The 26,729-nt window shown below is 47.6% G+C and overlaps 1 protein-coding gene across 7 annotated transcripts in view; it reads left to right on the forward strand.

Annotated features, from left to right (window-relative positions):
* Positions 1-26,729, forward strand: part of LOC144114394 (sushi, von Willebrand factor type A, EGF and pentraxin domain-containing protein 1-like) — a 226,465-nt gene that overhangs the window by 104,100 nt on the left and 95,636 nt on the right. For 5 of the 7 annotated variants that reach the window (XM_077648114.1, XM_077648119.1, XM_077648121.1 and 2 more), the window contains 3 exons: positions 11,994-12,055; positions 12,144-12,167; positions 24,743-24,914. In XM_077648114.1, coding sequence (XP_077504240.1) covers positions 11,994-12,055; positions 12,144-12,167; positions 24,743-24,914 — 258 coding nt within the window. The remainder of the gene's footprint in view (positions 1-11,993; positions 12,056-12,143; positions 12,168-24,742; positions 24,915-26,729) is intronic. The other 2 variants (XM_077648115.1, XM_077648120.1) reach the window with 1 other exon arrangement.

Here is a 26,729-nt window from a genome sequence, read left to right on the forward strand (position 1 = left end):
TCGTAAGGACAGAAATACACATGGTGGAGGCGTCTTTCTGCTCTTAAAGAAGCTTATTCCGAGCTTGATGCTCGACTTCACTGGATCCGATTGTGAAACTGCTTGGTGCAAAGTTGTGCTTCAGAATAGAGAACACCTAACAATTGGAGCATTTTACCGTCCACCTAGCGATAGAAACAGTCATTCATTTACTTCTCTTTCAGGTATTTTAGATAAAGTGACAACAGATTACTTCTTGCTCGGAGGAAATTATAATATGCCCGATGTTCGCTGGGTTAACAAAGTGCCTGTATTTTGACCGCAGGGCTCTTTATCTCTGGTTTTTAGCGAACTCACAACCACGCACCGTTTATTCCAGTTTGTTGATACTCCCACTCGACGATATGGCGGCTCTTCTAATACCCTAGGTCTTTTGTTTTCAAATACAAATTGTCTGATAAATTTGGTTTCCATGTTTCCCGGCATAAGCGATCACTATACAGTAGTTGCGCGAGCTGATTGTTCAGTAAAAAAAAAACACGTAAAATTCATTTCTTCGAGCGCGGAAACTATGCTCAAATTGCACTGGAATCAGAACAATCCTTGGAACCATTTGTATTTAGCAGCACTACGTGTAACGTCATTGATTTATGGTCGATATTCAAACAGAAGGTCTTGCTTCTTCCTGAGCAGTATATCCCGTACAAGACTCTTACTCAAAGATTAGGACATAATAAGCCATGGTTCACGAACACTGACAAATCACTTATTAAGACGAGGAAACATAAATATAAATGATATATGCAATGTCCAGATCAACGCCTATATAAATTGCTAAAGGACTTGGGTGATGAAATTACAATTCAAATCAAAGCACCCGAGAAAAATTACTTTTGCAAACTTGGCTCAAAGGTGAAGAAAAACCCTAAAGGACTATTGAAGTGGGTTAAGTCAAACCGTAAGGACGACGTCGGCATTCCGGCAGTTACCCTTAATAATACCACAATAAATAACGATACAGATAAGGCAAAGCGCTTTAATGAATATTTCGAATGAGTTTTTGCAAGAACCGTACCTAGCCAACTGCCGGTTTACTGAAGCTGTAATTGTGAACCTATGCCGGACATCTTCATTGACAAGTTCGGAATATCCAAATTGCTTAAAAAAATACAGCCGAATTCAACTCCAGGCCCTGATGGTATTTGAAACTTCGTTCTCAAAAAATGCGCAACAATTATTTTCGAATATCTAGCCATAATTTTTAACCTCTCTGTTAATAATTGTGATTTACCAGCAGACTGGAATATGGGTAACGCTGTGCCTGTTCACAAGGGTGGACTTCGGAACCAAGTGGTAAACTGCAGGCCGATATCTTTACTAGTGTTTGCTGCAAGACATTGAAACATGTTATCGACTCAAACTTAAACACCTTAATAGTAATAACTTTCTTGTTGGCTACCAGCATGGGTTCCGTTCTGGCCGGTCTTGTGTTACGCAGTTCATCGAATTTGCGCATGACATTTACGCTTCCCATGATATGGGCCTAAAGACGGATTGCTTATTACTTGATTTCCAAAAGGCGTTCGATACGGTCTCCTACATTCTTCTTCTGCACAAGTTATCCTTTCTCGGCTTGCCGCACATTATACTTTGCTGAATACAAAATTATTTGATAGGACGCAGTCAAAAGATCTTCATTAATGGCTCCCAATCGACAGACGTTTCCGTACTTTCAGGCGTGCGCCAGGGGTCAGTGCTCGGCCCACTACTGTTTCTGATCTACGTAAATGACATTGGCTACAGTATAACCTCCAAAATTAGATTGTACATTGATGATTGTGTCTTGTACTGAGAAATAAGACATGATTCCGACAGGATAGAACTTCAAAATGACCTCAACAGTATTTCATCCTGGTGTCGTTCCTTGCTTATGAATCTGGTTTGGTTTGGTTTATAGGGGTTTAATGTCCCAGAGAAACCCAGGCTATGAGAGACGCCATAGTGAAGGGCTCCGGAAATTTCGACCACCTGGGGTTCTGGGGGCACTTACATCGCACAGTGCACGGGCCTCTAGAATTTCGCCTCCATCGAAATTCGACCGCCGCAGCCGGGATCGTACCCGCGTTTTTCGGGCCGGCAGTCGAGCGCTATAACCACTCCGCCACCGCGGCGGCTACTCTTATGAATCTAAATGTGTCTAAATGCAAGCATGTTCGTTTTAGCTGAAAGCATGAACCGATCAATACACAATACTATTTAAACAATGAAATTATCTCTCAAGTAATCGAGGCAAAATACCTCGGAGTAACATTTAGTTCCGACTTGATATGGAACCGCCATGTAGACACTAACTCTGAAGGCTGCCTGCTCTTTATATTTTATCAATCAAAACTTTAAATATGCTCCACAAAATGTGAAAAAATTGCTCTACGTAACAAACGTCCGCCCAATCGTAGAATATGCTTGTGTCATATGGGACCCGTACACGCAAGTTCTTAACAACGGATTGGAAAAAAATTCCCAACCGAGCCGCCCGTTTTGTATCCCACAACTATTCGCATCGCAGCAGTATCACTGACCTCAAAAGTAGCTTAGAATGGCCTCTTCTATCCTCACATCGGGAATTTTTTCGACTGGTGTTTTTACAAGACATATTTCATTGTCGCACCGTACTGAACAAAGATGCTTATCTTTTACCACCCACGTAATTTCCTAGCGTCGAGATCACCCGCATAAAATGATTAAAAAAATATCAGTGAGTACCTCAGTTATTGCACATACATTTTTTCCACGCACAATCAGTACATGGCATAACCTTCCCCGCGATAAGGCTGTGGCTACATCCGATTCAGAATTTTCAGTTGCGCTCAAGCCTGCTCTGGATTAACACTGATTTCCGTGGTCAGTATGTCGACTTTCTGTCTGTATGTATGTCGTGGTCTGTATATCGACATAGTGGGAAAAACATTTTTTCCCTTTCCACGTTTTAAACTTAGCAAATTTTTAGTAGGCACGGCGACATTACAACGTATTTCCGTCCAATTCACAGTGTTCATTTACGCTGATATTTTGTCGCATGCTCTTTCTATGTCCTATCGGAGTGCTTGCATTATCCTTTATTATTGTTTTACTTGTTTATATATTTGTTTCCCCGGCACTAATGTATAAAGAATACTGTGGTACACCCCCCTGCTGTAATGCCCTTGCGGGCGAATATATATATATATATATATATATATATATATATATATATATATATATATATATATATATATATATATATATATATATAGATATATATAATTTCCCGGTGTATTATTGGGAGGTATGATGCTATGTCTTGCCCGAGAAATCCCAGAAGCCATTCGTGATCAGTTGCCACTCCGAAATCTTCACCACAGAGTTACTGTTAGAACTCCGATACACCGAAAATTAGGGCAAGGGCTTCTTTGTACAGCTGACTGAAATTCTTTTCTGCCGGAAGAAGGCTTCTTGATGCGAAGGCAATACATGTTCCCCTGTTTCCTCCCGGTGTGCAGAGATCTGATTGCTTAAACTGAGGCGTCTCAGCTGAGAACGATTTTTTTTTGAAGAATCTAAGTGACGTAGGACGTGTGCAGAAGTTGTTAGATTCTTATTTTTTCTGAAAACTTGTTCTTCTGAGCTTGTCCAGTTTCATATAGTTTCTTTAGCTCGTATATAGGAGATTGAAGGGCCGGAGAACTGTCGACACGCTAAGCAGAAAACGCCTGTAGAAATTAATGAGTCCAAGGTGCCTTTGAAGTTACTTGAAGTTCTTGGGACATGGAACATTCATGACATCATTTATCTTCTTTGATGTTGGCCTCAGTCCGTTTGCGCTTTTGCAATAGACCAGATGCGCAACTTCTGTCGCTAGAAATGAACATTTATTTAGCTTGAGCTTGAGGGCTGTTTCCTGTAGATGCTACACTGGCTGCGTTATTCGAATGGTCTGCTTCGTCCAGTCCTGTTACCAAGATGTCATCAAAGTATACGGTGACATGGCGCATGTCTTGTAGCAAGTTTTTCATTTCTCTTTAGAATATGGCTGGTGTGGAATCTACTCCGAAAGATAAAGTCAGGTGTACTGAAAAAGTCAGTGATGCTTGTTGATTATCACAAGCCTATGAGTGATGGTGTCAAGCTCTACACGCTGGTAAGGGTCATCCATGTGCGGCCTAGTAAACTTTTGGTCTCCTGAAAGCTTCGCCCAGACTTCCTCGATCTCGGCACGGTTTACTTTTCTAGTACTATGGCAGCATTAACTGTGACCTTGCAGTCGCCACATATGCGCACGCGGCAGTCTAGCTTGAGCACAGCAACAATTGGGGTAGCCCAGCCTTACGTTCTGACGGGTGTAATTACCCCTTCTAGTTGCATGCTTTGCGGCTCTTCTACAACACTGTCTTGAAGTGCAAAATGAGGCGCACCATAAACCGACAGTGCAGATTGATGGCTGGAGACAGACTCTACTCGGCTTCTGTCATTGAAAACTGGGGTGAGCGTTTGCCTTTTCCCTTTTTCAATTCTTCCCCATGCAGTTGGAGGCCGCTGAAAAGCCGCTCGCGGTGTCCGTCGCGTCCGCTGCCTTGAGGAATCGTCAGATGTTGCGCTGCGTATGCCATATCATTCGCGACACAAATTCCCAAGAAGCACACCAGCATTGTACCAACGCCGGGCTAGCATTGGCAAAATTACTACGAACAGCACTTCGGCACATGCACCACAGGCAACTCATTTGCTAATGACCAACATCTTGGATGTACCTCTTACCTATAAGCAACCCACGAGGAAGATATGCCACAAATGAGGCAAACAAAAGTATTTACAAAAAAAGTTTGAGCGCACGCTTCAGCTCCGCCATAAGGGTACGGCGCGACAGCGTAATGGGCTAACTTTCACATATGGGGAAGGTCATTCTCCATCTTCCATTCATAGATCTCTGGGAGTCCTCATACCCCTCCTGGCGCAGCGGTGCCGCTGTTAAGCGATGAGCACTGCCATGCTCAGGCAGGTGCTCCCAGCGCTGGGCCTTGTGGGACCCAGGTTGCTATTCCCGGGCGACCAATCATAAATTTAACTCCCACCTGCCACAGTTGGCAGTTTGTTCACCATCCGGTGGGCATGTTGTGACTACGCCGCAGGATCACATGACCTTGGTGGTCCATCTGCCTCCTAGGTTGCTCTCTGAGGACCACGTGCCAGAGCCACGCCCGTGATTTTAAAGCGAAAGATTTACTACTCCCCTCCGTAGCTTCTTCGCCGCGTGCGCCATGTGCGCGCATTTGACCTTGAACCACTTGACAGCTGTGACGTCGCTCAGCGGCCGCCGCCGAAACCGAGCGCTCGCATCTGTTTCCATAGGCCGTCGGCATTCATTGTGTTCATTGGCGTTGGAGTTGACAACATTCTAGACTCCGAAGATTTTACGGAAAGGAAGGGCACACAACTTGCTGCCTGGGTCAGTCGTAGCATCAATCGCGCTTTGAGGTACGTGGCGGTGGTGAGAAATAGATGTGGGCTGCATGCATTAGCGCTGACAACGTTGTGGCACACACGCGGCAGAGCAGCAATAAGCCGCAATGTTCTTTGGGTGACCAACCTCTCGCGATCAACCATTCATTTTTATGCCACCTGCCAGGGTGGTAGGGTTGGCGCACTGCCTATCCGGCGTGCGGAACGCAGACGCCAAGCCACGTTTACTTTCCCGATACACCACAGCTTTCGCTCTCTAACTAGGTTCAGCAGTAGTTAAACCGCAACTAATTTTTTTCGCTCACAGCGCCAACGCCAGCGCCGACACCCGATTTTCTGGTGAACGAGGCCTTTAACGCTGTCGATTTAATTTTTTTTTACTGTAGCCGAATAGGGCCAGAAGCCGTGCATGGAGAGCTAGGGTACGAGGATTATGGTGGGGTGCTCGCCATAGCTTGGGTGCTGGCCGGGGCTTGAGTGCAATTCGGTGCTTTTGGTCGTTGGCGTGTATGACTACGGTCTGACAACTCTGCTTGGTACGCTGATGTGGCAAGGATTAAATACTGCGTGGAGCTGTCCTCCTGTGAACTGATGCGCCATATCGGAACTAATCTTTGCACTCCTCTTGAAAGAAAACTGTTGGACTGTCTTGAAACCAATTCCTCACCCAGCTCTTGCACGATGACCTCGAATACATTTTCACCTGCAAGGAAATGCATGATATCGTGATTATCAATCTAATTACGACCAGCGGAGTAAAGACAGCATTTATTAAAAAAACACGACGAATTTTGTGTGCGTTAAGGTACTAACAAGAAATTTTGCTGGATAATTTGTTGTTGACGCTTAAGGACACTTTAACATAGCCTGTAAAACATGGAATGGAATTTACTGAATTTACCTTATATCAAGTGGCTCTCATTTCTAATCGTAATGCGCTCTGCGGCGCCCCCAAAAAACATATTGAAAGGGTTCATAAGGGTTCATAGGGACAAAAGCAAATTATTCTGATATTTAGCACAAATAAAAGCATTTTCTTGTTCTAATGTCATTACTGCGGATGTATAAATTACGAGCTTGTCTTAATACGTCCGCACAGGAGGGCCATTAAAGTGTTTGAAGTCTCTACCGGCCAACCATGACAATGGTGTTTCGGGGCACGTTCTCCTCTATTCCTGCGCCGTGTAGAGGACAGAAGGGAGACGCCAGACTAAGAATTACTCGGCAAAAATGCAGCAAAAAAGCGATTACACGCAAAAATTGTAAATTGTAAATTGGTTGTTGGGGAAAGGAAATGGCGCAGTATCTGTCTGTCTCACTTCTCGGTGGACCCCTGGACCGCGCTGTAAGGGAAGGGATAAAGGAGGAACTGAGAGAAGAAAGGAAGAAAGAGGTGCCGTAGTGGAGTGCTCCGGAATAATTTCGACCACCTGGGGATCTCTAACGGGCACTGACATCGCACCGCACACGGGCGCCTTTTTGTTTTGCCTCCATCGAAACGCGGCCGCCGCGGTCGGGTTCGAACCCGGATACTCCGGCACAGTAGCCGAGCGCTCTAACCACTTAGCCACCGCGGAGGGTAAGCAAAAATTGAATAAACCAGAATTGAAAGAAAATCAGAATTGGAACATATTTTTGTGTGAAAGTCAATGAAGCCGTAATTGAAATAGAAGCAGAATTAGAATAGAATGGAGAGGGAAAAAAATGCTTTTTCATTTCCTCCTCATCAATGTAATTTATTGCCCCTATATTCTCACCCGTTTTATTTAAGCGAAGTTATGGCAAAGGTGGTAACATCTCCTCCACATAAACATCAAAATAGCATCTATGAACAAAGTTTTTTTCTGCCATTGGGGTACAAAACAACGTGCATAGCAGACTCACAGTTTTCAGAAATAAGCTGGAACCAGGAAACTGAGGGCCCGTTTGGTTAAAAAAGGAATCAAATTAAACTGTTCATCGGTATCGTTTCGCATACACGTTACATATAAAGCGGAAATCTTACTTGAAAATCACGCAAAAATAACCTGTCTGACAGTCCAGAATAACGGTGTTTCAATTAGGAGGCAGCTTTGGCAAAATTACTTGCATATAGAAATTGAGCATTTTTGGGAACAGTTTATGTAGGCCTGCCAGCATGCAGACTAAACTGCAGTATGATTCTCGATATATTTAAAGGGACACTGATCAGAAATTGAAGTTGGCTTGTATCGATAGAATACCAGCTCCTGATCGCAAAAACGCTACTCTTAATGAAAACAAGGCTCCTGTAAGGTAGAAAATAGCAAGAACCAAAATACGGGTATCGCCGCCACAGGCCAATCTCGCAAGTGCAAGCGTGATAACGTCAGAGGACAAGAGACGCCACCTTGGAGGAATTTTCCTTCCTACATGGAGGCCACAAATCTCTCAGGCTAACAAAGGAAGGTTGCGAGGTTCAATACTGAAGTAAGTTTTGTTTTGAAACATAGTGCACTTTTATCACACAAGGAAGACGGACAAAAGACAACCTGAATGTTCGAAAAAAGGAAAACAGATAGTGCACTTTTATCACATAAGGAAGACAGACAAAAGACAAACTGAATGTTCGAAGAAAAGAAAACCGATGCTTGGCGGCACCACAGGCGGCCAGGAGAGTTTCGATTTGTTATGGCGCTTCGCGTCTACGAGCTCTGCGTGCCCCGTGGTTTTGTTTTTGACGTGCCTCGATTCCACTTGCCGAATGGTATGCAGCATACGCCGGACTTGGGGACACATTTATGGTATCATGGATCACATTCAGTTCAACCTCAAGCTGACCGAGCATCGAAGCCTCCCAGCGTAGTATAGCTTGCCTTCCTTGATTTCGGGCATCTCTTTCTAGTGAGAGTGCTGGTTCCATAAAGTGAGGTAAATATGTCATTACAGAATATACTGCACAAACCATGTTTGAGTAAAAGTTCTGCGAATTAAATAATTTCCCACTTATAACAAAAAGGCGGTAATCCGTGAGTGTCGTTTCAGCTGCACACTGAAAATTAACAAGCGATGCAACAATTCCTAAACTATGCTTAAAATAAAGGAAGAGTGGGAACACATTTAATGATCTCTGCATGATAGAGAGAAATAGTTGGAGCAATTATAGAAAATGAAATGCCCTAACGAATTGGGTTTAATGGTACCTAAGGTAGAGCCACCATTACTGCGCATTTTGGATCTAGGATATAGAAGGCTATGAGAGCAAAGCGATGGCGACACGCAGAATACCAACAGTGGCGACCTATAGAAAGAAAGAAGCTTCTGGTAAGACATTACTGATGCACAGATCTCTCCACGTGCTTGGGCCTGTGTCCGAAAGAACGTTCTAAAACCACTATGACTTGCCCGCGTGGTTGCTTTGGTCGTAGGTCGTTCTCTAAGAGGACACTGCGCAACGCCTTCGATTTCACTGGCGCAGCAGCGACGTACTATCGCGATCGAGAGAAATGCGAACGCGGCGCCTACACGCTCCGCTGTTGGAATTTCTCTTCATCGCGCTTTTGCTTCGGTGATGGCAGAAAGACGCCAGAGTCGTCCGTGACACATTCCACGACGACTCTACGTCTCTTTCGTACCACTCAGGTAACATCGCGATGAAAACAAATTCCAACAGCGCTATTCATTCGATCGCGATAGCACTTTGCACACAAACGCATGTAAAAAAATTAACGTTGTCAACACGAGAGCTAAAGCCTCACACTATTATGCGTGAGAGAATGCTCGCGGACAAACTCCTGTGGTCATGGGGTGCAGGCTACGTATGAGCACGCGTCTACTACTTACACGGACGTGTGTTTCTCTCGTGCGCGCGCTTGAATAATTCAGATTGTTCAAGGAGGGGGGCATTGTTAGCGGATTTGGTGTAGTGAAAAAGAGGGACTGCGCTGTCCGACAAGTGCCTAAAAGAAGTGGTCACCGCGACGGGGCTGCGCGCCCAGGCGACCGGAGAAGAATCGCCAAGCTCAAGCCCGGTGGCTGAAGTGTGGCTCTGTCCGAGTCGCGGTGATGACGCTGGCATTGGCTTGCCCTTCAGTTCGCTGCAGGCATACCGGACCTCAGAGCCATCTAGCGAACTGCGGCACATGCAGCAGGAACATCCAACTACTGTACAGCCGACCGCCGCAGCCCGACATGGCCGCAAAGCGAGGAGTCACCGCGAGTCAGTGGAGGCGGGTACGAGAAGTGCTCGCAAGGTTGAGAATGCAGCGGGAGGAAAACGTATGCACAAGGCCACATCGCGCGTGATGCCACGCTGTCATCACATCTATCATAGTTCATTAATTTCCTGCGTAACCGATTGTGTCCGTGACTGGAGCCGGTGTGAGGCTTAGTATATATTCTATTTTAGAGTTTTGCTAATAGAATCTTCTATTCAATAACATGATGCAGGGAAACGTGCGCAAAGGCCGAGTGATTTCAGCGCTCTTCACCCGGTCAAACCGGCTCGCCGATTTGTGTGATGCTTGACTTTGAGGGTAACCTTGGGCACATTAAAAATAGATAAATAAATTAATAAATAAATCAGATTATTATTGACACGACTGGGATTCGAACCCGCGGCGGTGCGAATAGATCAGCTTCGCTGGCCACTGAACGAGAACACTATGCTATCGCCGCAGTTTTTTTTTCTTTATTGCATGGAAGAACTTCTGTAGAAAGGAGGAAACTTCAATCAGACTAGTTCGCGTCTCAAGTTACCGGGCTGCATAATATGAGCCCCCCATAGCCCTAACTCACCACTGCATCCCCATCAAAACATCAAAATTCAGGGAGGCACACACAAGCATCTAGGCACGGCAGCCAGTTTGGAGGTTCGTCGCGAGCAGCATATACACTCCTCACCAACGCACACTGTTCCCGAAACACAGATTTGGACGATCTTGGTGGCTCGGCATGTCTGTCCATCATACGGCTTTTCCAAAGACTGAATAGTCCCATCAACACAAACACGTCATAAGGCACAACAGAGTTTTTGTCAACAGGCAGAAATCTAATAGTGTATGGTGTAATTTCAATGTCCTTCTTAAGAGTTCGTTGTAGTATGTCCCAAAAGAACATTGCATCACGGCACAGGATGAAGCAATGATCAATTGTCTCAGGCACGTTACACAGACGACAATTCACATTCCAGGGTACAAACATCTCCTTGTCATTAAGAAATGTCTTGACAGGCAGCGTCGCTGTGTGTAGTTTGAAAAAGAACGTTTTAGACGGCTGCCTGAATGCACATCCGCCTAACACGCTGTAGAACACTGATGTCCAAAGACCCCAGATAAGGCTGCCGATACAATGGTGTAGGGAACAAAGACTCAGTGAGAGCCTGGGTCATCTGCTTTCTCGAGAGGCTATACAGGTAATCTAAAGAGAAGCGCACAGTGAGAAAATTGAAAGTGTCAGCAACCTCCTTAAGAAATCCCCATAAAGTCCCCTCACGAGCCTGCACAGTCGGTGCGAATAAGTAAGGCAAATGAAAACTAAGCCGCCTAATGAGCACAGCTACCAGAAACGGGTCGTTTGCCGATTTGAAAAAGAAAAAACGGGAAACGAGTTGATGCACGAACAGGTGAACAAGGCCCACTCCACCACCCTCTAAGGGAAGGAACAAGTTGTCACGCCTCATCGGCTCCCATTGAGAGCGCCAAACGAATGCTGCAAATATTATATGTATTGCTTGCACCTTCCTCCTCGCACAATGCAGGACTTGAAGGACATACGCGAGCTTTGCAAACAAAAAAAATGTTACAGACCTGTGCCCTCGCAAACACTGAGAGTTCCCTACCCATCCAAGCCTGTGTTTGCCGCCGTAGAGTTACAGTTTGTGAATCCCAGTAGGCTGTACTGTTGCGAACTTGGTGCAGCGGAACGCCTAGGTACTCAAGAGGGCTACAGTTCCAGCATATACCACCGAAGTGGCTTGGCCGCAGTCGATGACGCCTCGCGTTAAACTGCAACACTCTCGCGCTGTGCATTGCATATCGTCTTCTTCACCAACTAATACTGCTATCAAACTAGTAGCCTCGCTTGGAGCTATGTGGTAGTAGTGACAAACAGGTGCGTGCTGCATTAGTTGGCACAGACAAGGTTGTGGTGGAAGCACGGCACTAGAGCAATATGCATTGGCGTTGACAACACTGCTGCAGAAACGCGGCAGTGGAGCATAGGCCATTGGCGTAGATTGGGCAAATTGGCATTCAGGATGAAAAAGTCGAAGACGCGCATTACTGGCTCCCTTGTTCAGTGGACACCTCAATCGTGTTTTCAGGTACGTGGCGGTGGTGTCCACCTGCAAGAAAACTGTGCTTTCGCACAATATTTCTTACTTAGCAATGCTAAACCACCAACCAATTTTTTGTTATAATGATGAATGTGTCCCAGTGCCACTACACACACACACGGAATATAAAAGGCATTGTCCTGCCGTTATAGTGTTGCTATTTATAAGAAATGCAAAGTTAAAAAATCTTTTCGGAATAAACTAATTGCCTCAATATTCTTTTCAGAGAAATGTATCGCGCCCGAACTCACCGGCACGATTTTACAGCGCAAGAAAAGTATTGCAAAGGTAATGTGTTTTGCGATCGATACTTAAAGCAATTCTAAACTCTTCCTCAGCTGAGCGCGTCGCTATTCATTTTTTTCTCTCTTTTTAGGGCGGGGATATGCGCGAGCGGAGTGTGAGTCGGCCGGATGACCTTTCCTGAAAATTGGATAATTGCTGGGCCATTTACCCCTGCCTCCCAACACAAGCTATACTCCATCTCGCAATTCGTTTGCAGCGCTGTGAAGGGTGCGGCGATCTGGGCCGATGAAAATAGCGTGCGCTGCAAAACGTGTTCTTCCGCGACCGTTACCCTGCGACTGGTAGCTCGATCACTGGAAGGAAAGAGTATAAGTGTGCAGCTGCTGAGCGCTACAGACTTGAACAGGATACTTGGCTGACTCGGCGGACGCCATGCTTACGAATGACGGCGGACAACTTCGGAACAAGCCTGCACAGTGCTTTGTTCGTGCAGACTTTCTCTGTTAATTTAATCAGTTCAGGATTGTGTTTTAGAAGTACAGGGAGCGTTGCATTCAATAGGTTTTCTGTTACTGCAATAATTGTTTGAAAAATAGCATCAAAACCGCTCAAAAATTTAAGGACTATTTGCTTTCCTCCTTGGCCTTGATTGGACGAGTGAGTTCTACCCTTCACAGTGCTGCAAACGGCTTGATTGTGAGATCTTTCTAACCCCCTTTTTCTTCTTAAAAGCAACGAGCAGAGAGAACAAGAGGAGAAGCGATGACCTTCCCTTATTGTTCAAGGATTCTGACGATACTTCGAGCCTTACGGTGCCACCTTCGGCCAAGCAGTAACACTGTGTACCAGCAGCAGAAAAGGGAAGGAGACGGGCCTTTGTCTTCCGAAGGCTGGAGCACCGAAGCGCAAGTGTCACTCCACAACAGAATGTAGTCCTAAAGACCACAGGGCCAAGGCCAACAAGTTAACAGAAAAGAATCGGCCCTGCTCTCGAAAGTGCGCTTGGCGCCGCTCGAAGCAACGCTAACCACATTGGGCAGCGCTCTAAGGCCCTCGAAGTCTCGATGGAGTTCCGCGCTGCTCCGTTGACTCGATGGACTATTAACTCGATGGCCATTTAAACTGCCCGTGTAGCAGCGCTCGATCGCATTTGAGTCGATAGACGATCGGTTCGAGGGCCTTCGAAATGCCCGCGTGACAGGGGTATTGACTAAGTGGCTGAGAGCAAAGGCGTTTAAGGCACGGCGGGTGTGGGGAAGAATGCTTTTGTACAGTAACTGGCCAAGAAGAATGTGGTCTCTTTCTTTGTGTACTACCCTGACTACAAGGCACACTCACAAAGCAGGGCGACAAAGGCCAGTCTTCTTTCTTTTCCTGCCTAGACTTGGCTATCAGCCGCAGAAGGTTGACCGCCAGCAGTTTTGTTATTGTTTTTTTCCTGCGAGGCTGGTGGGGCTATTTATGTCCAGTATGCACATCTTCAGGAGCTTTCTCTTTTTTGCACTAACACGCTCGTACTGGCCGATTGTGATTTTCATCTTTGGCAGCTGATGCAAGGCCCGCCAGTCGCCGCAGTTTGGTTCCGGAGTTTTCCTTTTCGCAGGAAATTTAAGAGTCAAATTTTACCCCTTCAATATCCTGAAAAGGGAAAATTCGTCGAAGAAAGAATTTTCATACTTCAGAAAATTTTCAAGAAAAACTCTGTCAATGTTCTAGGCTGCAGGAGTTTTGAAGCTGGTGCAGAGTAAAAAGGTCTGAATTAGAGATTTCTGGGTCTCATTTTGTGAATTTTCGTTACGGCATGGAACAGCGTTAGTCTTGGACGCGGCGTCCTGTGCTTCAAGGGGAGATAACCTTTCGTGGTCCGGCAGTTCCCCAGATATTTGTAAGCGGGAAAGGCTGCACACCCACCTCGGCCCTCAAGCTCTGTAATGTCGCGGCGACCAGCCTAGGGCTACATGCCTTGTCTCTGGTCTTCCGCCGTCCCTCCCAGATGAAGAGGCTGGGAACCCAATATTGCTCTATTATCCGAAGTTTCCTGGAGATTGTGAAGTCCTTCCCGGTCTCTGCCATCTCGCCCGAGGCGGGAGCACTTCCCTTCGCCTTCTTTCTGAGCCGGACGGCGACCATCGGAATAGGCTAGACTCGATCAGACAGGATCGAGGTGTCGAACAAAGAAATCCCACAAGGAGCGACAGTATCTCCTATCCTCTTTATCATCGCTAAGCTGGCACTGACTAAAGAGCTGCGGAAGATGCCGGACTTAGGTTATGCCCGGTACACCAACGACATCGCTCTCTGGGCCACCAAGGGATCCCTCACGCAAAAAAGAGGCGACACTTCAGGATGCCGCGACGGCAGTGGAGTGGTCTGCGGCCGCAAGCGGGTTACGTTGCGCACCCGAAAATTCTGGTGTGATCCGGGTGCACGGAGGAGGTATCTGCATGTCTCTCGGCCCGATATACTTCTGTCTAGAAGGCCAGAATATCCCAGATAGCAACAATAAGCCCAGTACTCTGGGTTTTTGGGTCTCCCCCACCATCCAGACCCTAAGGTCCGCCACGAGGAGATCTCGCGGATGATCAAGAGAATAACGAGCCGCAAGGGCAAACGACAAAAGGACACGCTCCACCTAGTCCAGGCCCTGGTGATCATCAGAGTGACGTACGGCATGCCGTACCACCAAACAAGTCGAGGACATTATCAAAAAAGCCTACAAAACGGCGCTGGGCCTCCACGTCACCACCTCGAACGAGAATTTGGCGGCTCTCTTGACCCACAGCACCTTAACCGCGCAGTCGAACTCTTTCCTGGCTTCGCAGAAGGCAAGACTGCAGAACACGGCGGCAGGCAGAGCAATCTTTCACCGATGCGGAATGGTAACCTAGCTCCACGCTCTCCATGGGCAACGATCGCTCCCGCCCAAGGTCGGAAGCAGGATCTAGGCGAGCCCCATCCCTAACCGCATGAACCACCAACTACATGAATATCGGCGCAAGGCTCACGACGTCCGACCGCGGCGGCTGTTCAAGTGTGACGCGCACATAACGCACGAAGACGTGGCGGCCTGTCCCTGGGGGGTCTCTTTGGGGTAGCGGCCGTAAACGGAAGAGATAACTCCTTGACCCTCGCGGCCTCTTTCAGCGAAGAGAGACAAGCAGCGGCTGGAACATTAGCCGCGGCGCTTGCCATCAAGTAGCACGAGAGGGTGGGCAAGGAAGTTCATGTCACCTACTCGCAACAGGCCTGCTGCAATTTACGAAAGGACGAACGCCACTGCTGGCAGCTCACATCCTTGGCCAAAGCTGGAAGAATACTATCAAATCACGTGAACTCAGGGCCACGCGGGACTGGAGGGAAACGAAAGGGCAAACGCCTTAGCTCGAGAATAAACCTTCCGAGCGGGGCAAAACCAATCATTTGATCACCTTTGTGCACCTGGCATCCAATTGCGGCGAAAGGCTCGAGATTCAGCGATTTAACCCTAGCACTGAAGACATCATAGCTCTCAGATGTATTCAAACAAATACATTCCGAAACCCAATCAGATACAGCAAAATGTGCCCACTGACATTTCGTCGCATCTGCCCCTGGTGCACCGACACACGTCCCACACTTCCACATCTCGCGTGTGTGCGGGTGCAAACCTGACACTTAAAAAACGCCTAGCACGTCGTTTCAGCGGTTGGAGGTACAGCTGCCCGACGACACCCTGGCGGGACAAGAAGCACTCGTCCAGCAAGTTCGTCGAGCAGCCATGGCCATCTGAGTCCTGGAACGAAGAAGCCACCCACTCGAACGAGATGAATAATCTCCTTGGTTTCAATAAATGCTTCTCCTCCTATTCCAAACTGGCCTCCTCTTCATAGAAAGGCTGCGGCATGTCGCTGATGGTTCTTCGCTCCTGGCTAGACTGTGACATCTTCCTTCTTCAAGTTGGAAGGATGAGAAAGGATGGGGAGGAAGGGAGGAAGGCCTTCAATCCCGGTCCACTTGGATCTCCAGGGCCTATTAAAATGTCACATTCCCCTGCCTGCAAGGCAGCAAGCAACCACATACCTTGTGGAGGAGACCCTATCTGGCAGTCCTTGGGTGTTTACGGAAGGCTTGGATGTCCTAAGCACTGGGCAGGCGGCCGCAGCTTGTACCATCCCGAGAGCTTAACTTCTTCAAGAGCTGCCCGACTGGACCCTCTTCAGAGCTCGATAGCTGCATAACTAGCAGGACTACACCATGCGGCAGACGTTCTGGCCGACAACCTACCCAGACGACCAGTCACCATTGTATGTCACCGGGACCGCAGTCGAAAACTTCAAGCATCACGACACCATCATGAGCGCAAAGGCCACTCTCCAGAGCACATTCCCTGAAAAACAGTGGCCACAGACTCTCCCTCAACTGGTTGTCATGACTTACCGGCGTCACTGGCTAAGAGAAAGCCGACAAGCTTGCCCGAGCAGCTCATGGTCTTGACCCCCCCCCCCCGTTTCTACAGCGGTGATGGCCTTCGACTACTCTAGGGCTGCCATCAAGAAATCCATCATCATGCAGCATCCACTCATCGGATTTAATCCCGTACCTGCTGGAAATGGGTACCTGGTAAGTTGATCTGATGGAAACGATCTCTCCTCTTGTGCTTCGGCTGTTCTCAGACAGGGGCCAGGAGCCACCTCCGTGGGAGAGCCCATCCACAAACCTCCACTGCTTGCAGCCAGAACGAGACCACTGACCGCCTCCTCTGCCACTCTCGTGCGAACGAACACCGCCATAGGTCCTTGCGTCCAAAACCTGGGCCTACATGCCAATACAGAACTACCCCTCATGTTCACCAGATGAAGACACCTCCCAGCCTTTCGACTCTTTGCGTACAGCTTGGACACGATTGAGCTGTCTGCGATTTTGTTAGCCTACACACGGCCTGTAAATCGCCATATCCCAAACTTGACATGGATCTAACTACCATCCAAATCCTTGCCTGGGGTACTGTTCTAGAACAAGGGAAGCAGGAAATAGCGTCCATACCCCCCCTCTAATCGTAACAGCCACAACAAATGGGGTAACCTTTCCAGTGGTAGATTTTAAACCATGAAGGCGCAAACTTACCACGGTGACCACTGTGCAGCCCCTACTGTCTAAATGCCCAGGGACATCAATGGTGCGAACCTGAGTTCATCGGGAGGCTATGCTGTTTTCAAGAAGTGACTTCCAGTTCGACGTTTGGCTGACCACAATGCCCAGACTCGAAGTTTGTAATGACCCGCATCGTGGTGCATGGCGTACGTGGTTTAGCGTTTTAAACCGACACGTCCGCTGTGAGGGACGCTATACTAGAAGGTTCCGGGTGAATTTCCACCACCTGGGGTTCTTAAAGGAGACACTGAGGACAAATGAAACTCGGCCTGTATCGATCGAGTCACCATCATCAGCCAGACTACGCCCCCTGCAGGAAGGCCTCTCGAATATCTCTCCAATTAACATTGTCCTGTGCCAGCCGCGGGCACCATATACCCGCAGGCGATAGGGCACCACTTCCTAGTCACGAAGAGGCCACTCTCACCAAAAGCGGTTTTTTTTTATAATCTAGAAAAGAGACCAAAAAGCGAAATCTAGCTGTCTTTATCAGCGGCCGGTTTGGCAAGTAAAATGTGTACGTCAACGCCTATTTTTTACCGTGTGTCCCAGGGGTTACGCTGTGCTACCAATTAATTCAAAACGAGGCCAACGCTTCCTGCGTGAAGCTGCGGGAGCAGAAGATCCTGACTCGTCAGCACCCAAGGCAGGCTGAGTCGCTTGCTGGACTGACTCATACACCTCACACCACCTCGCTGCTGCAGCAGGTCAAAGACTTCGTTCGCAAAGTGGCGCGTCAGCTCTCCGTTCTGCCGAGTCCTCAAGAGTCAGCACCATATTTGGCTGCACCTCTCCACTATGTCATTCAAGAGAAGGTGGCTGAGGGTATTCCGCACACCTACCCGCGACCACCTGTCACCGCTCCGCTGACATACGTCATCGTCGCCAGATACAAAGCGCTTACTTACCCTTCGCCTCCAAAATCTGTGCGAGTGCCGACACCATATCTTCGACCTGCTCCACAAGTCAGCAGTCCCTGATATACCATCGACAACGGGCTATTTGCTACTGTTGCGGAATGCATGGTCATGTGGCACGGCACAGTCGTCGTCGTCTCTAAGTCTCAGCACCACCTACTCCCGCTCCCGGATGCTCGCCTTCCACGAGTCAGTGCTCAGTGCCTGTTGAGCCGCCTCCAAGACACCCTTTTTCCCCTGACCGCTCGGCCCTCTAGCTGCCGTTCACATTCGCCGCGACGCACTCTATTCTATCTCTCTTATGCGACGACGACTCATGGCTCCTCGAGAGGAAACTAGGTGCCGCAGTTCCTGGAGCGAGAACTGCGTCCTCGTCGAACTTTCAAAGGCCTCATTTATCACCTGTGAATCTTAATGAAGTTTCTAGCGAGGGCATTTCCGTCAATGCACTTGTGAAGGCCGGTGCTGCGGTTTCTGTAATGGACAAAAAGCTTTGCCTCTCCTTAAGGAAACTAAAGACGCCATTGCTGGACTGTCACTACGCACGGCCAACGCTCGGTACATCAAGCCATCCGCAACGTGTACCGTTCGATACGTGATTCAGGAGCTCCTGTATACAGTAGAGTTTCTCTGTATACATTAGGGCCCTAGCCAAATTCTGTCCCTACCTATATGGCCGCCCTTTTGACGGTGTGACGAATCACCATGCGCTTTGTTGGCTTTCCTCCTTGAAATACCCATCCGGGCGCCTTGCCAGGTTGGTTCTTGGTCTGCAGAAATATGATGTCCACATAGCCTATCTCTCCTGCCGCAAGCATCAAGACGCTGATCTCCTGTCCAACCGCCCACATTTAGCTGAGATCTCCCGCCTTTCAACCACTTACCCCTCAACGCCATCGCTTAACATCAGCGACATGCCCTCAGCGCTTCTTAGAAGCCCCTGGATCGCTTATTTTGTCGACTTTCCAACCCAATGGCTACGTCTCAGTTACGTGCTCTTCACCCCCATGCTTCCCACTTCTCTATCGCCGCCACTACAGCTTAGGCGGCCTAAAAGGGTTGCTCGTTATTTCTCGCCACTTGCACACGCAGATATGCGCCTTTTTCCACGCTGACTCTCAGTGATGTCACGCGGTACTTTTCAAGATATACACGTGAATCCGGCTGCTCTAGTACTGGAGAGGCATGTATACACTTTGGTCCTCAATTACGTCGGCTGATGCCTCGCCTGTCAACGTCGCAAGCCATCTCACCGTTCAGCTGGACAGGAGCAGCCTCTCCCTTGCCCATCGCGTCCTTTCGACCGCGTCGGCAATGTTTTCTACAGCCCGCTTCCGTACAGTGCGGCCGACAACCGTTGGGCTATAGTGGCGATTGATCACCTCGGGAGATATGCAGAAACGGTCACCCTTCAAGCTGCCACAGCGACAGACGTCGCGTCCTTCCTTTTGCAGCAGTTCGTCCTTCGTAACGGTGCCCCTCGTGAATTGCTCAGTGATAGATTCCGCCTCTTCTTATCCCATATTTTAAAAGCCCTACTCACCCAGTGGAACATGACTCATCGAACCACCTGCGCCTATCATACGGAGTCCAACGGCCTCACCGAACGATTTAACCGCGACCTCGGGGACATGCGGTCTACATACGCCACTTCTGACCCCTAGATTTGAGATCTCGTCCTTGCTTGTGTGACTTACGCTTGCAGTGGTGCTAGGCGGTTCCAAAGACGGTTTCTCTCCTTTCTTTTTTCTTTACGGCCGTCAGCCGTCGGCTACAATAGATGCTATTCTCTCTTACCATCGAGACGCGACCGCCACGGCCGTTACTTCATCAGGTTCACTTATGGTCAGCAGGCAAATACGCAAAAGCCAGAAGACGCGAACATCGCAAATCTTTTCCTTCCTTATTATATATTATTTTCAAATAAACCGCTAAGAACAAATTCCTGCCGCGTCCTCCTGCGCAGCAGCTGGATGCCGCAGAGGACGCTGCCGTGGAGGCAGCGAGCTTCAACGGCACTTAACAGGCTGACACTAAAACCAACCACGAAGGATAGTACATTGTTGGAATTGGTGTTTGCAAAAGATGTTTGTAGTATCGGCTGCCTAAATTTTGTGGAAAACGTTATTGATTATATGCCTACTAAGTGCAGTGATAAATTTTGCATAGTGGTGGAGTATGTGCGCTGACACTGGAACTGTGTTCATAGCATGTATGAGGTATAGCCCACAGCACAGCCTGCAGTGCAGCGGCTGCCACCGCAGGGCCCTGTGCTGGATATGAAGATGACCCAGGAATCTTTTTGATGGGCCCCAAAAGTTGAAGGTGCCTAGAGTGTAATGTGGGTAGCGAAAACCCCTCATGATAGGACGGTCAATCAAGATCAGTAAAGATACATGAGCACAGAAATGACGCTAGGAAAGAAAAAAAGTGAACTTTTAACCTATATACACAAATAAGCAGGACGATAGAAGTCACTGTAAGTAGACAGAGATCAAGAAGCGTCTGATGAAAGAAGAAATTAGTATATACGTTTTTACAGAAGCACAGCTCTGAGATACGGCGGAACCGACAATCATACAAAATTACGTCTTGGAACGGTACAACAGAAGTGCAGTATCAAGAAGGGTGCAGGAATATTCGTACTTGTTAGACAAGGCGAATGTTAGGGGCGGATAAAAGACGCTTCTAAGGAATATTTACGGATTTATAGCATACACTGTTGCGTGAAAGACCATGTGGATGGGTAGTTTATTTCTGAAAAAGTAGAGAATGATGCAGAACATACAAAATTTCATGATCTGTTTAAGACAGAACATAGAGGAATTTAAATTAAAATGATAGATCATCTCGATAAGGCATGTGAATGCCCACTTTGAGGAACTTCATGGGCACACAGACCACAACAGCGCACTACTTTTTTAACTATGCGAGCAACAAGACCTCGTTGTAGCTAATAAAGAAGGCAAATGTGGGGGGAACTAGTGTGGGAATCATGTAACGGACAGTCGAGCATCGACTGCAACATTTTCAGCGCACATACTATAAAAAATTATGAAAAATGAAAATAAATGAAGGCAGGCTGTACACAATAGGACTGACCATAAATGGCCTACCTTCTACTGGGGCAACGAAAGTAGTAGGCAAGAGTTATTTAGTCCCAATGACAAACTTTTCTCGCCTGTAAACAACTGGCGGACATTGCGGAACGGTTGGAGAAAGATGCAGCAGAATCCCCAACAGTGACGGGCGGTGAGAACATATCGGCTTGATAGGAAATTGGAAAATGTAAAACAAAAGAATCTCCGCCACCCCTGCGGCTCAGTGGTTATGGCGCTCGGCTGCTGACCCGAAAGTCGCGGGTTCGGTCCCAGCCGCGGCGGTCGAATTTCGATGGAGGCGAAATTCTAGATGCCTGTGTACTGTGCGATATCAGTGCACTAGAAAGAACCCCAGATAGTCGAAATTTCAGGGGCCATTAACTACGACGTCCGTCATAGCGTGAGTCACTTTGGAATGTTAAACTCCATAAACCATAAAAACCCCTCCTGTAAATGCAGAAAAAACTACAAAGCTGGGGGAAAGCGTAAAATAAAGACGCAACTGAACTCGGGTGACGGGCACCGAGGGAGCACAGAGCGGCAAAAAGGTCCAGGTTGGGGCAGCAGGAGTTGGAATATGCTATTATATCCTAGCCACGCCTGCAGGCATGCGTGCCTCTCACCTCGTCCTAGGGCACTGCAGTAGCGCGCCAAAGAACAAAATGGTATAATATGCAACACCTCTCCTTCTCCTTCTTTAACTTGATAAAAAGAAAAGAACGAGACACTGCTTTAGACCGCCCCGCTGCAGGTTAACGGTAGCGACGTCATCCACTTCAAGCAGGACCTTTTTACAACACATGTTCCTACCACACCGCGTTGTGGCGTTGTCTGCACGGGTTGAAAAGTCGGTGTACCAGCTCTGCAATATAAGGCCATGCACAGCACTGACTGAAGTTTTATGGTAGACGCGGCGGCTTCTTGGACAGGATGATGAATGCTCGAAAAAACCTTGCACCACAGAGAGCACCACCTGCTCTAATCAATAGTTATGGTAATATAGTTCATGCTTACAATCGTATAAATATACCTTAGTAACCGAAACCTGTATGTATGCGAAGAACTGATGTGTCGACCAGAAAATACTCGGAACGGGAAACCTCAGGACTGCATCCTTGGGACGCTCCTCTTTCTGCTTCGCATTAACGACATCTGCGATGCTTTAAACACGAAAAAATTCTTGTATAAGTAAATGATGTAAGCGTTTTTTTTGCACGCCAAAATTTAACTCAGGTAGGGACGGACGCAAATATAAAGGACGTACTGAAAGTAATGTTCATCAAGTTTTTTAGTCAAATGTTTATGGAATCCCCCAATTTGAAGTAGATTTGCAATAAGGGAGTAATTACTCATTGGTATCCACCCAAACGCGCCCATACGGCTTCAAAGAAAATGTGTACAGTTTTCTCAGAAGCTTCGCAGTTGAAGAAAAATTCGTCCTGGTCTGGGGTTTGAACCCGGGGCCACCGCTACACCGGAGCAGTCGCTCTACCAACTTAGCTAACATTGACGGCACGGTCATGGTAGGGCGAGCGGATTGATCGATAACTCGAGGTGGACAAGTGTTGGTCAAATATTTAGAGTAATCCCCCCAGGTGAAGTAGACTTGTAATAAGGGAGTAGTAGCCGTATGGCTGGGCTTGGGTGGATGCCGATGAGTAATTACTCCCTCATAACAATTTTGTTTGTGCGGAAGTCTAAAAGCACTCAAGCATTGGTGTTTTGTGGCACGTAGCGCCATCGCTTGCGGAATCATGAGATGTCATTTGGCATCAACAGGTTACGTCATCTATGCATTAGTACGCTAAACAAAGCGGCAGTCCACGACATCTCGTTCTGTGAACGTGTGGTGACAGAATGTTTCGCCAAAGAGGAAAGAGAAGCCATAGAAATTCATGAAACACTTCAGCTTGCCTGTGAGGGACGCGTGCACGGCTGGAAAAAAGGCCGAAGATGTGTCAGACATCTTAAAGACGGCCATGCGAGCATCAAAGGCCAATCTCAGAGTCGCGCTGTCAGGAGGTCGCGACGGCAGCCAACAGACCGTCCAGGACCTCATCAAGACGGGCGAGTAACAATAGATGTAATAGAGAAAATGCTTAAAATAGGGCACGGTTTCATTCTCGAGATGGTTGATGCCTTCGGTTACGAAAAGCTTTGTGCCCGCTGGGTTCCGCGAATATTGCCCACGGACCACAAATTTCAGTGCAAAACCGTCATTTCAGAACTGCTCCAACAATATCGAAAAGAAGGAGACGATCTTTTGCATTGCACTGTGGAAGGTGACGAAAGTCAGTTTCACTACTTTCAGCGTGAAATGAAACGGCAGAGCAAGGAATGACACCATTGAAATTCTCAGGCAACACGGTAGCAGAAACTGTGGCGTCAGGAGCCAAAGACGTGGACACTCTTTTCTGGAACAAAGAAGGACTGCTTTTGGTTGATTTTCTTGAACTTTGGCGTATAATAAATTCCACTCGATACGTCGAAACGATACGTCGATACGTCGCAATGGGCAATAAGCGACCTGAAAAACAGTGATCTTGAAGCACACTGCTCGGTTAACAGTGGAGAAATTGACAGAATAGAATGACAAGTTCTTCTACACCAGCCTCACAGTCCGATTTGGTTCTTCCGAACTTCTATAGAAATCTATGCAGATCTCTGCAATCTATAAAAATATTTGAGGTAAAAAATTTGAGCCCAGAGAAACGAGGCGAAAGCGGCTATCCGTGCAGCGATGTGCCTCTGTCTCTGCAAGGCTGGAGTGTGCGTCCCGTTGAGTCTTCATCCGCATCCTTTACACTATTTTGAGCAGGCTGGAACGAAGTTTCATCGGAGGGGCATTTTCAAGCTTCCCAATCTGTGGGGAAAGTGTGTGCTTAGGAATGGGGACTATGTGGAAAATAAACACATATCTTAAACATAATGTGACGGGTTTTTTTTTTCAATAAAGTGCAATCAGGCATATCATTGCTCAACCATTATTTCATTCAAACAACTTCCGCTCTTTCCAGTGTAAAGGTGGCCGCATGACAATGGAAGGCAGTAAACAATCTCCGCTGTCTCAGAAGAAAGTTAAATTGGGCAGGCTGTGCTGCCCGCGCACGCTGCAAAATAGGATGAGGGATAGATATCGCAAACCAGAGAAATAGAAGATGCGTAAGCATCCCTTCAGTCATTCTCGAAACCAGAGAGATAAAGTTTAATTTCAAGAATGGCACGTCTTGAGACGAAGCCGTAATTCTAGAGCAGTCTCATCTGCGATGGGCATCTTCAAGTGAGCATATATAGATACGGAAACCAACAAACTTAAAACCGGGTAATAGTAGCGTTCTGTCTTTTGTTGTTTTTCGTGCTTTATTTTCGCGTTTACTCCCGCAGCAAAGCCTTCAATTCATGTAAATAGTGAGTTGGGTGCCTTTTCCCTTTATAGTGCGTGTCTTCTGTAGGCTCGGAAAACATTATTTTCGGAGCAACAATTTAGTACTCTCTAGCTGACGGACATCTTTAGGTGCTATTCAGTTTTTGTGTTCAGTGATAACGCAATCTCCATTTCTTGGTCTTGTTTTCCCTCCCAGCTTACCTATTGGACCACTGAAGTTCTGCCCGGTGCAGAAGTGACTGATGGGGACCAAAACCTCTTTGTGAAGTGCAGACAAGGGTATCATTTATTAAACACCAGAGAACCGGAGACTCAAGTCCTCTGCAAAAGTGGTGCATGGCAGCCACCACCACCTTGGTGCGCTGAAGGTGAGTCATTTCGTTTAAACAAAAACTACACTACCATAACCCTTCTTTACTTTTACTGGTCACGAAGATTCATCGTAACGCTGTGGGAACTACCGTATTCGCTCGATTCTAAGCACCCGTTTTCTTTTTCACGATCGCGATGCCCAAAGGAAGCGGGGGGGGGGGGGGGGGGGTGCTTAGCTTTGAAAAATTTTAAATGACCCCTCCTCCCCCGCTCCTGTGGCAGGATCGGACTGCGGCTGCTCTGTGGCTGCCATTGTCTTTAGAAAACGTGATTACTGTTCGCTTGAGCTTTAACATGTTGGCAGCCTTCTTCGAACTCATGCCGGCTCCCATTAGGGCTGCCAAACAACTGACACCAAACAAAGCAACGGGCGTCCGTGACACCTAATCCTGCCGAGCGCCACCAATACCAGGCCTACGTCACAATGAACCAATAGCGTTATGGGGGTCACTGGTAATGCGCTTTTGGCCAGTTTTTGGCGTTCTGTGCCATCATCTTTCGCGTGGTGTCGGACGGCTGCAACACAATAAGCTGGAGGTGGCGCCAGGGACGTCTCGCCGCTTAGATTCGCGTACGACCTTTTTTTTTTAGAATATTTTTAATGATGGGTGGGTGCTTAAAATCGTGGGGGGGGGGGGCTTAAAACCTTGAAAATACGGTATGTACTACATTGCCTGGGGCAACCGCGAAGCGGAGCTTGGTGCCGTCTAAAGGCGCCGCTATCATCAATGACTGTTATCGTGACAGATGGGCAAATAGGTTTTGCCCTTCGTGCTGCATGTTGCGACTAGTATGCTGTGTGCGTGTGCAAAGTAGGATGCCGAAGACCTACTCTGTAGTGCCCGGCTGCCTTTCCGGATGCAGAGGAGCGCTGTTAAAGGTGTTCTTGCCTAGTGGCATCGAATAGCGAGGGTAGTTGAAGCGGGCCAAACCGCGCAGTTAAAAGGGAACTTTACATCTCCCCGCATGTACGCGTTTGTGGAACACATTAAAACATCGGTGACATCGTTCGTGTTGATGAATGGGTCATTCAAGGTCCTGTTGTCGCGTCGCAGCGCCAGATACTTAAGCTCAAACCGGACACCATATCGAGCTCCTCGATGGTATCCTGACATAATTTTCCAAATCTAAATCTATCAGTGCGAAAACACTATTCCAATCGGGTAAACCCCGAGAAAGATCTTGCGTTGTTTGTGGGTTTGTGCCAAGTGGAATAAATGAATAAAAATAAATCAAATAACTATCCGCAGTGGGGCAAACAGACCATCTTCGATGGCCATTGTACGAGAGCACTAGTGTCTCGCCGCAGCCGAACACGCCTCATGTTAAACTGCAACACACTGTCGCGCGCGCTGTTCATTGAACATCGTCTTCATCAACTAAACTGCTATCGAACTGATAATCGTGATTAGAGCTATGGGGTGGTAGTGACAGAGAGATGTGCGCTGCATGCACGGGAGCAGTACAAGAGCAATACGCATTGGCGTTGAGAACACTTATGCAGCAATACCGCACTGGAGCATAGGCCGCCAGCGTACATTGGGTAAATTGGCATTGACGATCAAAAAGTGGAAGATGAGCAAAACTGGCACTCTGGGTCAGTGGACACCTCAATCGCGCTTTTGGGTTCATGGCGGTGGTGTCCACCAGCAAAAAAAAAATATGCTTTTGCACAATATTTCGTCCTTAGCAATGCTACACCGCCACCTATTTTTATTTGGCCGATAACAGCGCAAACGTTCAAAACATCCAAAAAGACCGACCATTGCACAACAAGGAAGCGAATACTATGCCGTTCTTTCTCACGAGCC

Source organism: Amblyomma americanum, chromosome 1 (assembly GCF_052857255.1).
Source record: "Amblyomma americanum isolate KBUSLIRL-KWMA chromosome 1, ASM5285725v1, whole genome shotgun sequence".
Taxonomy (NCBI): domain Eukaryota; kingdom Metazoa; phylum Arthropoda; class Arachnida; order Ixodida; family Ixodidae; genus Amblyomma; species Amblyomma americanum.